The sequence below is a fragment of the Taudactylus pleione genome, unplaced genomic scaffold, assembly GCF_031769625.1.
Source record: "Taudactylus pleione unplaced genomic scaffold, aTauple2 ptg000345l, whole genome shotgun sequence".
In the NCBI taxonomy this organism is placed as follows: Eukaryota; Metazoa; Chordata; class Amphibia; order Anura; family Myobatrachidae; genus Taudactylus; species Taudactylus pleione.
This window is the reverse complement of record NW_028284746.1, coordinates 2697104-2711123: the sequence shown is the minus strand read 5'-3', so window position 1 is coordinate 2711123 and position 14020 is coordinate 2697104. Positions and strand designations below refer to the sequence as shown.

At 45.8% G+C, this 14020-nt stretch overlaps 1 protein-coding gene across 2 annotated transcripts in view; it reads left to right on the top strand.

The window, feature by feature from the left end:
• The window catches only part of CWC27 (CWC27 spliceosome associated cyclophilin), a 261740-nt gene that overhangs the window by 64000 nt on the left and 183720 nt on the right, over positions 1-14020 (top strand). For both annotated transcript variants that reach the window (XM_088444062.1, XM_088444061.1), the window contains one exon: positions 3435-3504. In XM_088444062.1, coding sequence (XP_088300188.1) covers positions 3435-3504 — 70 coding nt within the window. The remainder of the gene's footprint in view (positions 1-3434; positions 3505-14020) is intronic.

The following is a 14020-nucleotide window of genomic DNA, read 5'->3' as shown; positions in this document are numbered from 1 at the left end:
CCCTGCGGTAGGGTCTCGCTGCCGCAAGCCCAGGAGTGCTTTTGGCTCTATCAGAGCCAAAAGCACTCCCACTGACATCACTAGTGATGTCAGTGGGGCCCGGACCCAGACGGTAGGCGTTCCCATGGAAATGCCTCTGTCTGGGCAGCAACGGCCCCGGCACGCCCACCAAGGGGGGCGTGCTGTCAATCAACATCGACAGCACGCCCTCTTTGATGTGAGACCCATAACGACGGCTTGGCTGTCGCTATTCGTGTCTCGCGCATGCGCACGACGGAGCTCCCTCCGTCGTGCACATGCGCACTAGGGCACCATCGACCCGCTTGCGAGCGCTCGCGAGCGGGTCAGAATCAGGCCCTAAGACCTCTAAGACACTAGAAGCCGCATGATCAAGCATCAATCTACTGCACTTTCTTTACACCACTGCAAAAACCTGTGTTATTGCCGTGTTAACTCGGGTCGCGGCTCGGTGTAAAAGGCTTATAGCGCAGTGTGAATAGGTAACCAGAGTCATCAAACCCAGGCCCCCGTTGCTGTGACGACTTGAAAGCCATGTTCAGTGTCCCAGGCTGTACCCATGATTTAGGTGTAAAAGGGGTATTAAAGGGACTTTAGACTAAGGTAATAATGAAATCTAAAGTAACATTCTAATTATTAACACAGGGCCCCAAGCATTCACAAATATTGCTAAAAACCTGTAAACTGTGCATCACACACAAACTACAGAATAAGGTTGAAATCAGGATATCATGATAACACTATACTTATACCAGAAGATATGATGTGTATTGGCTTCCATATAAGCACAATCATTTATTGATTTTCTTTACATTTTATCATTGAATATCCACAATGGATCTTGCCGGTATTGAGTCGAATAGGATTATTAAAAAGGGAAAACATTTGGTTAAGAAAGAGAGGCTACTCGGATAGTTGGCATCATAGTGTTAGTAACAGTACACAGGTTTTAACTGCCCTGGATCCCCAATCTGCACCTGTACCTTCCATCCCTTGGTTTTGAATATTTAGTTATCCTGGTGAAATGTCGGCATTTCCCTCCAGAGGTTCAGAGTAGCATGCTTTGTGTGTTCTAAGCAGGAGATCAATTCCCTCCCTTCTGCATTTAGGTCTGTTAAATGTATAGTGGAGTAAATTTTCATTTCCTCTATATTTTATGTGTCTGCAAAGTTGAAAAATTAAACCATGGGTTCAGCTGCTATAAATTAGCAATGATATAATATTATGTTATCTAGTTTAAGTTCTTCTTGTATTAGACCTGATTCAGGCGCTCTCGCTAGATGCGGCCGCTCGCTCCCAGCGTATGCTAAGTGACGTCAAGGCAGCCGCTCGCACGGCAAGGCATAAGCATGCCCACTATTTATTGATGAGCGATCACTTTGTGTTTATAGACTCCCACCAGCCTGTCTTTAGCCGCCCACTAGCGTACATCATCTCCAGGAAGTATATACAACCATCAGTACATCGGGTTTCATCGAATCTGTCTGCAGCGCTTGAGGCTGGCTGTACCCTACCGCATGCACTGCGAGCACTTCAGTTTAATATTCAACGAGGTGACGTGTACTTTGACGTTGCCTATTAATTATGCATGTCCCAGAACGGCGTGAAAACACTCTGGCACGCCTGCGTCCGCAACTCCACTCCCCCGTGTTACTACTGGCCTGTCCCTGTTACCACCAACAAACGGCCTCTCCTGTCACTCCTTCCACTGGGCTATCTTTGCAGGGCGAGCGAGCACATTCCGATCGCTCATATTAGTTAGCGCACGCGCACATTACCGAACATCGTCTGCAACGAGCGGCCGCTTGCTAGCGAGCGGGTCTGAATCAGGTCCATTGTCTGTAACTTTGGAGTATCATGTAATAAGATATCTTTTGTTCCTGTAGTTCTTACACAACATGTTCTCCTTCTGCTGAATAGGCAGCTAATGAACGGTGCATGCTATATATGTCATTCTGGTCTTCTGATGGGTCATTGAGTGCAGCCACAATTTATGTTTGTTAAAAGCACAGAATCCTATCTTGTAGGAAAAAGATTTAATTACTTAAGAACGGAGAAGAATAATTAAAGAAGCACAAAAGCAAAAATACAGCTTATACAAGAAACACTGTTCATGATTATAGTAATTGTCCTATAGTTCACGTTAGAGGGCGCCTTTATGTCAATGGGGAAAGTTCTAATAAGTTTATTATGAGCTTTGGCCGTACTGTTTTGTGAATACTTTTAACAACCTCCTAATTTTTCCCTGATTAGTGTTGGCTGTTTTTCTTACTACATTGCTCTCTAATGGTCTGCAAGCAATTGGTGGTAACAGCATGTTTGTTATTGTCTCCTGTCTTTTATTAGATGAAAGTCAAAGTGATGCATTGCGCAAATTAATATGGAATTGATGCTGTTATTTAAAATGTAATCGTATAATGAAGGAAATTGATGTAAACATTTAAATGGAGAACCGAACATAAAAATGTTAATGAGACACTCCTCAAAATGTATATAGTTTAACACTTCGTAGACCACCAATCATCATCACTAATTAGGGGAGAACAAGCCCATAGGAAACTGTCCATCCTAATTGTAATGCGATGTTCACACTTTAGCGACTGAAGCAGCCAGCCTATTGCTGTGAATGAGCCCCTATGTCATGGGTATCATACATAGACCGATTTGGCCACAGAGACCAGTGTGTGGCCAAACTGGAGAGGACTGAATTGTTCGATGCTGAAGTGCGAGCAGAAATTGGCTATTATAATTACGGTTACGTGCGCAGCGCAGGGTTTCAGTGGAAGCTCGCACATGATTGAATCTGCCTCTAATGTTAATACTGACAAAATATGTGCAAAGTCTTAGGTGCTTATACAAGGTGCAAATAACGCAGTAAGGTTTGTTCCTGAGCACAGCGGACTGTTCTCGGTAAGGCTATTAAAGAACACTGTAGGTGCCCCTTTTGTTCTGAGAAAGCAGTAACCGAACAATAGTGTATACTCAGCATCACAGTACAAAGTCATACAGAGCCAGTTATGTCAGACGTTCTATCCTTCACACTCGCATTGTTACTCAACTATGTTTATATTAAGCAATTTTTTTTATTGATTATTTCATGATCCTTTTATGGATAGATTTGTATTATTTCCTATATATTTTTTCCTGTTTTATTGTTGAATCACCAATCTCTATATGTTTTAGCTGCAGTGATAATCCATGTAGCCCACAGTCTTAATGATTCGTTACTTAGGTACAAAACAATACTTTGCAGGAGATGGTAAGAGTATTGCTGTGTACTGTAACTGAGTATGGCCGCATACACCAGCCACACCGTGCGTGCGATCAGTCCCCTGTTTTATGTGTCGCTCAAATGTTATGTCTTCAATCATTTAAACAAAGGCTCAGAGCATGTTACATGGTCTCTCCTAACACAGGAACTTCAGTTTACTTTCTTTTGGAGAAGAAGCGGAGGAGGAAGAGGAGGAGGTTAATAAAGTCAGTGAGGTAATGTCTTCTGCAACTGAATGATCCGCTCTCTAATTAAGTGAACATTACTCAGATGTACATTTTGGTGCACATGTGCCGTCATTGCTTTTGTTTGTGGGGGGGGTGTTTCCTGTTGCCCGGAAATGTAATAAATGAAATACAACCATTCAGCTCAGGCAGAATGGCCCTACTTCCGCATATAATGGCTTACTGTGGTTGCTGGTCCTGTATATGTCAGAATTATATCATACCTTGGTATGACGTATATTATAGCTGATTATGCTCTCTTCATGGACTGGCCACACTTTCTTTAAAATCATGCATTTGGAAACCCCTCTCTAGAGATCCTGCATTTGCCACTGGTCACCCTCTGCTGGATGCACAAGGACATCATACGGGCTAGTCAGAGATATAGGCCCATCAGCCTGTGCTGGGTGCACAAGGAAATCATAGAGGCTAGTCAGAGATATAGGCCCGTCAGCCTGTGCTGGATGCACAAGGACATCATACGGACTAGTCAGACATATAGGCCTGTCAGCCTGTGCTGGATGAACAAAGACATCATACAGGCTAGTCAGAGATATATGCCCGTCAGCCTGTGCTGGGTGCACAAGGACATCATACAGGCTAGTCAGAGATATATGCCCGTCAGCCTGTGCTGGGTGCACAAGAACATCATACAGGCTAGTCAGAGATATAGGCCCGTCAGCCTGTGCTGGATGCACAAGGACATCATACGGACTAGTCAGACATATAGGCCTGTCAGCCTGTGCTGGATGCACAAGGACATCATACAGGCTAGTCAGAGATATATGCCCGTCAGCCTGTGCTGGGTGCACAAGGACATCATACAGGCTAGTCAGAGATATAGGCCCGTCAGCCTGTGCTGGATGCACAAGGACATCATACGGACTAGTCAGACATATAGGTCCATCATCCTGTGCTGGGTGCACAAAAACATCAGTGAGACAAAGGGCATACAGAATTTCTATACCTACTACTAGTTCTCCGCATGGGCGGGCAGCCTGGTAATTCGGATTATAAACAGTCCTGTATGACCGTGTCATTTGTATGCTGATTGGACAGAGCATGGTCCTACCCAGATCTTTTACAGCATCTCCCAAGTAGTAGCTCTATAAATTGTGGAAGAACAGTTCTAGTGATATATTCTGTCTCATATGAACTCCTGTTTCCTGTTCAGGACGTCATGTACAGGAAATGAAGGACCAACGTGGGTAACAACACCCGGATTACAAAGTGACTACACATAAGAATGAGCAGTGAGACCCTGTAGCCACATGAAAGATCGAGGGGTTATTTTTTCTTTTTCCATGAACTCGCTGCATACTGGTTTTAGCATGAGAGCTATCCCACGCCCTCCAATCTCTTCAGTCCTGTTCAAGCATCTTCTATGAACTTTCTAGGAGGGACTATGATTGCTATGCACTCAGACTGTAAATTACAGCTCAGCCAGGCGTGAGTGTGTGTATTTTAATATCAGTTTGTGTCCTTCCCTTACCTTAGCCTGCCTGTAGTGGAGGGCTCTGTGATCTCATCAGCACGGCAGTGTTATTATTTGCCTGACTGTTCCATGGCCAGAGATGTAGGACTGATCGGAGAGAGAGCTGCTCAGTGAGACAGCTACTGCTGGGTCCAGCCTGGTGCGGGCCTTTGTCATGGGCTGGGCTGCTGCCAATGTTTGTGAAGTGTGGGGATTTTTATTGGGCAAGAAGCTCCGTATAAATCCCTGTATTATTGTTTTGATTAACAGACCTACTGTAATGTGTTTGTTTACGGCAATTTTTTTTTAATACCCTTCCACCTGTATATCCTTTTGGACTATTTACTTTTATTTAAACTTTTTTATTGTTCCTCTATTTGGAATGTTAAACACCAAGAGGGCAATACAGAGCTGAACGCAATGCACGCACAGAACTAAATTTGTGTATGTATACGCATGTGTGTATGTATATGTGTATGTATAATATGTGTATATAATCAGTATGCTGAGCCGTCCCCTATCCATACATGTTATTTGATAGCCATCATCATTATCAGTACTCATCAGTCCTATCCGTGGTGCAAATGATACGACTGAAAACTGTTGTAATGCTCATGCGTTAAGTGTAGGGGTGAGCGGGTTCGGATTTCTGAAATCCGAACCCCCCCGATCCGAGTCAGGCTCGACTTTTCCCGCCTGACTCGGATCTGAAATCGAGGCAAAACGTCATCATCCCGCCTTCCGGGTCTCGCAGGTTTTGGATTCTATATAAGGTACCCACGTCGGCGCCATTTTCTCACTCTGCTGTGGACAGTGAAGAGGGAGGGTGGGAGTTAGGGCTGGCTGGGCTGTGTAGTGTAGTGTTGTGCTGTGCTGTGCTGCTGTTGTCCATAGGGGCTGTCTCCACTGTCTCCACTCCTCCAAAGTCCATAGGGGCTGGCTGTGTTGTGCTGTGCTGCTGTTGTCCAAAGGGGCTGTGTCCACTCCTGCAAAGTCCATAGGGGCTGGCTGGACTGTGTTGTGCAGTCAGTTGTGCAGTGTCCAAAGTCCTGTGCAGTGTCCCAGTCCTAAAGGGGTGCTGTAGTGTTGTCCAGGGGGTGCTCTGTCCATCAGGGGTGCTCCCCCCAAGTGCAAAAAAATAAATATTTTTTCTGTGTTTGTGAATTGTGTGCGCAGTAGCCGCACGTGCATCAACAAAGGAGCAGCGCCAAGCGTGCACCTGTGTCCCATAAGTAAAGGGCAAGCTGGCTTGTCCGTTAAAGGGTGCTGTAACCCCCAAAGTGCACTCCAAACAAAATAAAAAAATATTTTCTGTATTTGTGAATTGTGTGCACTGTGGCTGCACGTGCATCAACAAAGGAGCAGCGCCAAGCGTGCGCCTGTGTCCCCTAAGTAAAGGGCCAGCTGGCTTTGGGGGTTACACCACCCTTTAACAAAGTGCGCTCCATAAAAAATTATTTTTTTTTCTGTCTTTGTGAATTGTGTGCACTGTAGCTGCATGTGCATCAACAAAGGAGCAGCGCCAAGCGTGCGCCTGTGCCCCATAAGTAAAGAGCCGGCTGGCTCATTTCTTAAAGGGTGGTGTAACCCACAAAGTGCACTTGTCTCCAACAAAAATAAAAAATAATTTTCTGTTTGTGTGCGCCTTAGCCGCACGTGTATATATATCAATATAACATAAATGGAGGACCAAACTGTCTCCGATAAATATAAAATAGGGAAAGATCAAGAACCACTTCCTCCTAGTGCTGAAGCTGCTGCCACTAGTCATGACATAGACGATAACATGCCATCAACGTCGTCTGCCAATTGTATGTGCCCAATGTCATAGTAGAGGGCACATACAATCCCAAATGACAAAGTTCAGTAAAATGACCTTAAAAAAAACATTTAAATCATCTGAGGAGAAACGTAAACTTGCCAATATGCCATTTACGACACGGAGTGGCAAGGAACGGCTAAGGTCTTTCCCTATGTTCATGACTAGTGGTTCAGCTTCACATGACGATGGAAGCCCTCCTCCCGCTAAAAAAAATCAAACGAGTTAAGCTGGCAAAAGCACAGCGAAGAACTGTGCGTTCTAAGAAGATATCACAAATCCCCAAGGAGAGTCCAAGTGTGGTGGCGGTTGCGATGCCTGACCTTCCCAGCACTGTACGGGAAGAGGTGGCTCTTTCCACCATTTGCACGCCCCCTGCAAGTGCTGAAAGGAGCACCCACATCCACTTGCTGATATGCAAATTGAAGATGTCACTGTTGAAGTACAACAGGATGATTATACTGGTGTAGCTGGCGGTGACGAGGAAGTTGGCGAGGAGGATTCTGATGGTGATGTGGTTTGTTTAAATCAGGCTCCGGGGGAGACAGTTGTCCGTGGGATAAAAAAGCCCATCACGGTCATGCCTGGGCAGAAGACCAAACATTCCACCTCTTTGGTCTGGCAATATTTCTATCCAAATCCGGACAACAACTGTCTTGCCATATGTACCATATGTAAAGGTGAAATAAGTAGGGGTAGGGACGTTAACCACCTAGGAACATCCTCCCTTATACGGCACTTGCAACGTGTTCATAAAAAGTTACTGTCAAGTTCAGAAACTTTGGCTAAGACCGTAAGCAGTCCAGGGACACCTAAATCCCGTTGTCCTGTTGTATCCAAGCGCCTGCAAACCACACCGTCAACTCCCTTATCAATTTCCTCCTTAGTCAGGATCGGAAGTAGTCCTGCAGGCCATGTCACTGGCATGACTGACTCTCCTATCCGGGATTCCTCCGGAGGATCCTGCATTGCTACGCCTACTGCTGCTGTTGCTGCTGTTGGGAGTCATTTATCATCCCAGAGAGGAAGTAGGAACACCACTACTTTTACTAAACAATTGACCCTCCAACAGTCCTTAGCGAGGAGGATGAAGTACGACAGCAGTCATCCTGAAGCAAAATGTATAACTGAGGCCTTGACTACTATGTTGGTGTTAGACGTGCGTCCGGTATCCGCCATTAGTGCAGAGGGATTTAGACAATTGATGGAGGTAGTGTGTCCCCGGTTCCAAATCCCGTCTAGATTCCACTTGACTAGGCAGGCAATACCGAGACTGTACAGAAACGTCAGAAAAAGTAACCTCAGTGTCCTGAAAAATGCGGTTGTACCCAATGTCCACTTAACCACGGACATGTGGACAAGTGGAACAGGGCAGACTAAGGGGGTCATTCAGACCCGCTCGTGAGCGGCAGTACGCTCGCAAGCGGGTCGATGTCCCCCACTGCGCATGATGGAGGGAGTTCCGTCGTGCGCATGCGCGAGACCCGGAGAGCGACGGGCTCTCCATCGCTCTGGGTCTCGCACCAAAGGGGGCGTGCTGTCGATGTTGATTAACAGCACGCCCCCTTTGGTGGGCGTGCTGGGGGCGTGCCTGCCAGACGGAGGCGTTCCCATGGGAACGCCTACCGTCTCAAGCCGGCCCCACTGACATCACTAGTGATGTCAGTGTGAGTGATTTTGGCTCTGATAGAGCCAAAATCACTCCAGGGCTTGCGGCAGCGAGACCTTACTGCAGGGTCTCCGTCGCAAGCCCGATGGTCGCGATGGTCAAGACCATCGCGACCATCATCATGGACGCTCGCTATAGCTGTGGGTGGTAACCCACAGCTATGCGAGCGTCCATGAGGACGCTCCAAAAAAAGGGAGGAGGGCCCTGATTCAGAGCGAGCGCTCTGGTCAGAGCGTTCAGCTCTGAATCAGGCCCTAAGGACTATATGACTGTGACAGCCCACTGGGTAGATGTGTCACCTTATGCAGCAACAACAGCAGCGTCACCAGTAGCAGCATCTCAGAAACGCCAGCTCGTTCCAAGGCAGGCTACGCTGTGTATCACCGGTTTCAGTAAGGGGCACACCGCCGACAACCTCTTAGAGAAACTGAGGGAAATCATCGCCCAGTGACTTACCCCACTTAGACTCTCCTGGGGATTTGTGATATCTGACAACGCCACCAATATTGTGCGGGCATTACATCTGGGCAAATTCCAGCATGTCCCATGTTTTGCTCCCACAATAAACTTGGTGGTGCAGAATTTTCTGAAAAGCGACGGGCGTGCAGGAGACGCTTTGGGTGGCCCGAAAAATTTCTGCCCACTTTCGCCATTCAGTGACTGCGTGCCGAAGACTGGAGCGCCAGCAAACACTCTTGAACCTGTCCCGCCATCACCTGAAGCAAGAGGTTGTGACGCGGTGGAACTCAACCCTCTATGTGCTTCTGAGGATGGAGGAGCAGCAAAAGGCCATTCAAGCCTATACATCCACCTATGACATAGGCAAAGGAGGGGGTATGCAACTGACTCAAGCACAGTGGAGAATGATTTCCGTGTTGTGCAAGGTTCTCCAGCCCTTCGAACTTGCCACACGTGAAGTCAGTTCAGACACTGCCAGCTTGAGTCAGGTCATGCCCCTCATCAGGCTTTTGCAGAAGCAGCTGGAGAAAGTGAAGGAAGAGCTAAGACGGAGCGATTCCGCTCGGCATGTGGGACTTGTGGATGAAGCCCTTCATTCGCTTTGCCAGGATTCCAGGGTGGTCAATCTGTTGAAATCAGACCACTACATTTTGGCCACCGTGCTCGATCATAGGTTTAAAGCCTATGTGGTGTCTCTCTTTCCGGCCGACACAAGCCTGCAGAGGTGCAAAGACCTGCTGGTGAAAACACTGCCAGCTGAAGCGGAACGTGACACGTCAACAGCTCCTTCTTCGTTTTCTCCCGCAACTGGGGCTGCCAGGAAAAAAACTTCGGTATCCTAAGCAACCCGCTGGTGGTGATGCAGGGCAGGCAGGACCAAGTTTGGACATCTGGTCCGGACTGAAGGACCTGGCATCAATTTCTGACATGTCTACTGTCACTTCATATGATACTGTTACCATTGACAGAATGGTGGAGGATTACATCGGTGACAGCATCCAAGTAGGCATGTCAGACAGTCCGTACCTGTACTGGCAGGAAAAAGAGGCAATTTGGAGGCCCCTGTACAAACGGGCTCTATTTTACCTGAGTTGCCCCCCCCCCCCCCTCCAGTGTGTACTCCGAACCAGTGTTTAGTGCAGCTGGGAACCTTGTCAGCGAAAGGCGTAGGAGGTTGCTTCCACAAAATGTGGAGAAGATGATGTTCATAAAAATGAATTATCAACTCTTCCAGGGAGACCAGCCTCCAGAACGTACAGAGGGACCTGTGGTGGTGGATTCCAGCGGGGACGAATTAATACTCTGTGAGGATGAGGATGTACACAACACTGAAAAGGGTGAGGAATCAGTGGATGAGGAGGATGAGGACGACATCTTGCCTCCGTAGAGCCAGTTTGTGCAGGGACAGATTAATTGCCAGCTTGTTTTGTGGGGGCCCAAACGAACCAATCATTTCAGCCACAGTCGTGTGGCAGACCCTGGCGCTGTAATGATTGGTTTGTTAAAGTGTGTGGGTGGGAGGGCCCAAGTACAATTCCATCTTGCACCTCTTTTTTTTTCTTTGCATTATGTACTGTTTGGGGCCTAGTTTTTCAAACTGCCATTCTGTCTGCCACTGCAGTGTCACTCCTAGATGGGCCACGTGTTTGCGCCACCCACTCGTATCTCTTAGCATAGTCATCCAGCTACCTCGGTTCAACCTTTTGGACATAAAAACACTATTGTGAGGTGTTCAGAATAGACTGGAAATTAGTGGAAATGAAGGTTATTGAGGTTAATAATAGCATAGGAGCAGAAAAACCCACAAATTCTGTGATTTTAGCTGTTTTTATGCTTTTTAAAAAAAAAAAAAAAAATACAGACCCAGAACCCAAAACACGGAAGGGTGGTTTTAGCAAAACCAATCCAGATCCAAAACCCAAAGAAAAATCCAGATTTAGTTATTCTTTGCAGAGAACATTTTCTAAACATTCTAAACAAGTATTAGTCTAAGACCAGCATTAAGTACTCTACTCCAGGAACGCTCTGGCCAGCGCCAAAGAAAGCTATTTTGTGTGACAAAAACAGCCAATGAAGCGTAAAAACCCGAACCCTATCCGCTCCAAAATTCTCAAGAAATAAATTACCTCTGTTGTCTGATAACACACCAAGGTATTTCCAAACACTTATTTTTTTTTGAGGGGTGGGTTCAATAATCCTTTATAGTAATTGCAACATAATCCCTTATTAGTGATCTCCATATAGGTACCCAGCAGAGGAACAGATTTTACTCAATAAGACAGGGGTTCCCAACCACGGCCCTCAAGGCACACTAACACTCCACGTTTTAAGGATAGCCATACGTGAGCACAAGTGATTTAATTAGTATTTCAGTTATTTTGATTTATCCATCTGTGCTCAACCATGGATATAACTAAAACCAGGACTGTTAGTGTGCCTTGAGGACCGAGGTTGGGAATCACTGCGATAAGCAATAGATATAACATTGTCCTTCCTGTTTGTAGGTTCAAAAATAAGTGCAGGTTTTTATGCCAAAGTTCACGTATATATTCAGGCATAAAATAAATGCAGGCTTCAAATGAAAACACGTTGTGTACTTTCCATAGAATATTGTATTCTGTATTCACAGAATGAATAATGAAAAAATATTATCATAATATTATTTGGAACTTTAAAAAAATAAAGCATAAAATCAAAATAAAGGATGAATGAGGGTATCTCACTTCAATTGCTGTGTGTTTCATGGAACGTGGTCCACTTCCTCAGGCAGGTGTTTGACTGAGGACTCTACTGCGCTTTTCTTCTGTTTTTAACACTTTAATAATCCCATGAAAAGTGCATTAACATAGTACATAAATTTGTCAATAACCATTCCCTCCATTGCATTCTAATATATGTATGCCATGTGTCCTATATCCCATGTGTTAACGCCAACTACCTGTAAGAATGTTTAAACTCCATTAAAAGCACATCACATTTGCAAGTGTCCATTTGGATCACAATTGTTGCAACTAACCCATTTTGTGCAAATTACTTTATGTAACGTGTTCCATGAAAATCATGTCTTTGTAGATAAAGTTTACCAAAAAATGCTAAAAAGTCCATGGTGTTTATGTAATAATCGGTGGCTGCTTATCGGCATGTTTATGCCCAAAACTTAAAATGTCAATGCTTTTAATGGAAAAAACATCCTGTGTTTTACTATTAATATTAAGAGCATTGAAATAGAGGGTTTGAACTGGAGCGCCCACCTTAATAATGAAAACGTCAGTAGACGAGTTGGTGCTGTACGAGTTAGCAGTCTGGTTAGACTGCAATAACATGTGTCTAGACTGTAATGTAATACTTTAATTGAGGTAAAGGGGGAAATTTTTTTTTTTGTATTTAACTTACAATGCAATAATTGGTTAAAATATGCAATCGAAAGAAGGTCTACGTGCACAAGAGATAATGGGTGATTACAGCTGGTTTATAAACCTAAATAGCTCAGATGTAATTTAGACAGACATACAAACCTACAATAGAAGAATAAAGGGCCTGATTCAGCTTTGGGAATAGAGTAAAGGTGGGTACACACCTGACAGATATATCTGCAGATGATGGTCGTTCATACACACTGAACTGCCATCATCTGTGTCTGGTGCGGGTCCCGGCGGCCAGGGGACGTGTTCAGGCGGGCGGGGCTGTGTCCCTCCCCGCGGCTGCCGCTGTGTGTGTACGGGCGGTCTGCAGACCGCTCATACACACCTGCAGATGGACAGATATATCTGCAGACCGCTCATACACACCTGCAGATGGACAGATCTGTCTGCAGACCGCTCATACACACCTGCAGATGGACAGATATGTCTGCAGACCGCTCATACACACCTGCAGATGGACAGATATGTCTGCAGACCGCTCATACACACCTGCAGATGGACAGATATGTCTGCAGACCGCTCATACACACCTGCAGATGGACAGATATGTCTGCAGACCGCTCATACACACCTGCAGATGGACAGATCTGTCTGCAGACCGCTCATACACACCTGCAGATGGACAGATATGTCTGCAGACCGCTCATACACACCTGCAGTTGGACAGATATGTCTGCAGACCGCTCATACACACCTGCAGATGGACAGATATGTCTGCAGACCGCTCATACACACCTGCAGATGGACAGATATGTCTGCAGACCGCTCATACACACCTGCAGATGGACAGATATGTCTGCAGACCGCTCATACACACCTGCAGATGGACAGATATGTCTGCAGACATAGCTGTCCATCGGCTGTGCAGCAAAGCCAATGCGATATGTCGGTGAATGCCGACGTTCACCGACATATCGCGGGTACACACTGGCCGACGTGCAGCAGATATATTGGCCGATCAATTGATCGGCCAATGTATCTGTCAGTGTGTACCCAGCATAAGATATAGCACGTAACTGATCATCTTGGTGAAACCATGCTGCCCTGCAGGTGGGGCAGGTGTAAAATGTGCAGAGATTAGATTTGGGAGAAGTGTGCCCAAACGGATATCTAAACTGCAATGTAAAAATAAAGCTGTGCAGTATTTGTGGGCTACATGTAAAAGCAGCCAGTATTTACCCTACATGCAAAATAAAATGTATGTATTTGCACCCCTTGCATTGCAACATGGTTTGTCCTGGTTCACAGTTACGTGCTTTTTCTCACTCTATTCCCAAAGCTGAATCAGGCCCAAAGTGCGAATGTGGAGGAAGAAAAATAAAATGTATACAGTGTAAATAGATCTGAATGGAGAGTCCAATACACCAGAATGTCAATTTCAAAACAATGTGTAGATGAGAAACCTCATGCTGCGGTGTGTGCCTATGGTACGTCCTTGCCCCTCTTCAAATGATTTGATCGTCTGTACCGCTCAGCAGCAGCTACTGGGTGCCTGTGTGTACTTGAGATGGTTTTAAGACATCAGATGTAATTACATGGCGCTGAGATCTGAGGTCCCTGTTCGAGCTTGTATATGCGCTGGACAGGTCACTCCTGCTACGGTGTTACCTTATTGCCAAGGAAGAAGTTGTGTGCATGTGTTAGTGGATTTTGGCTGTTGTCAC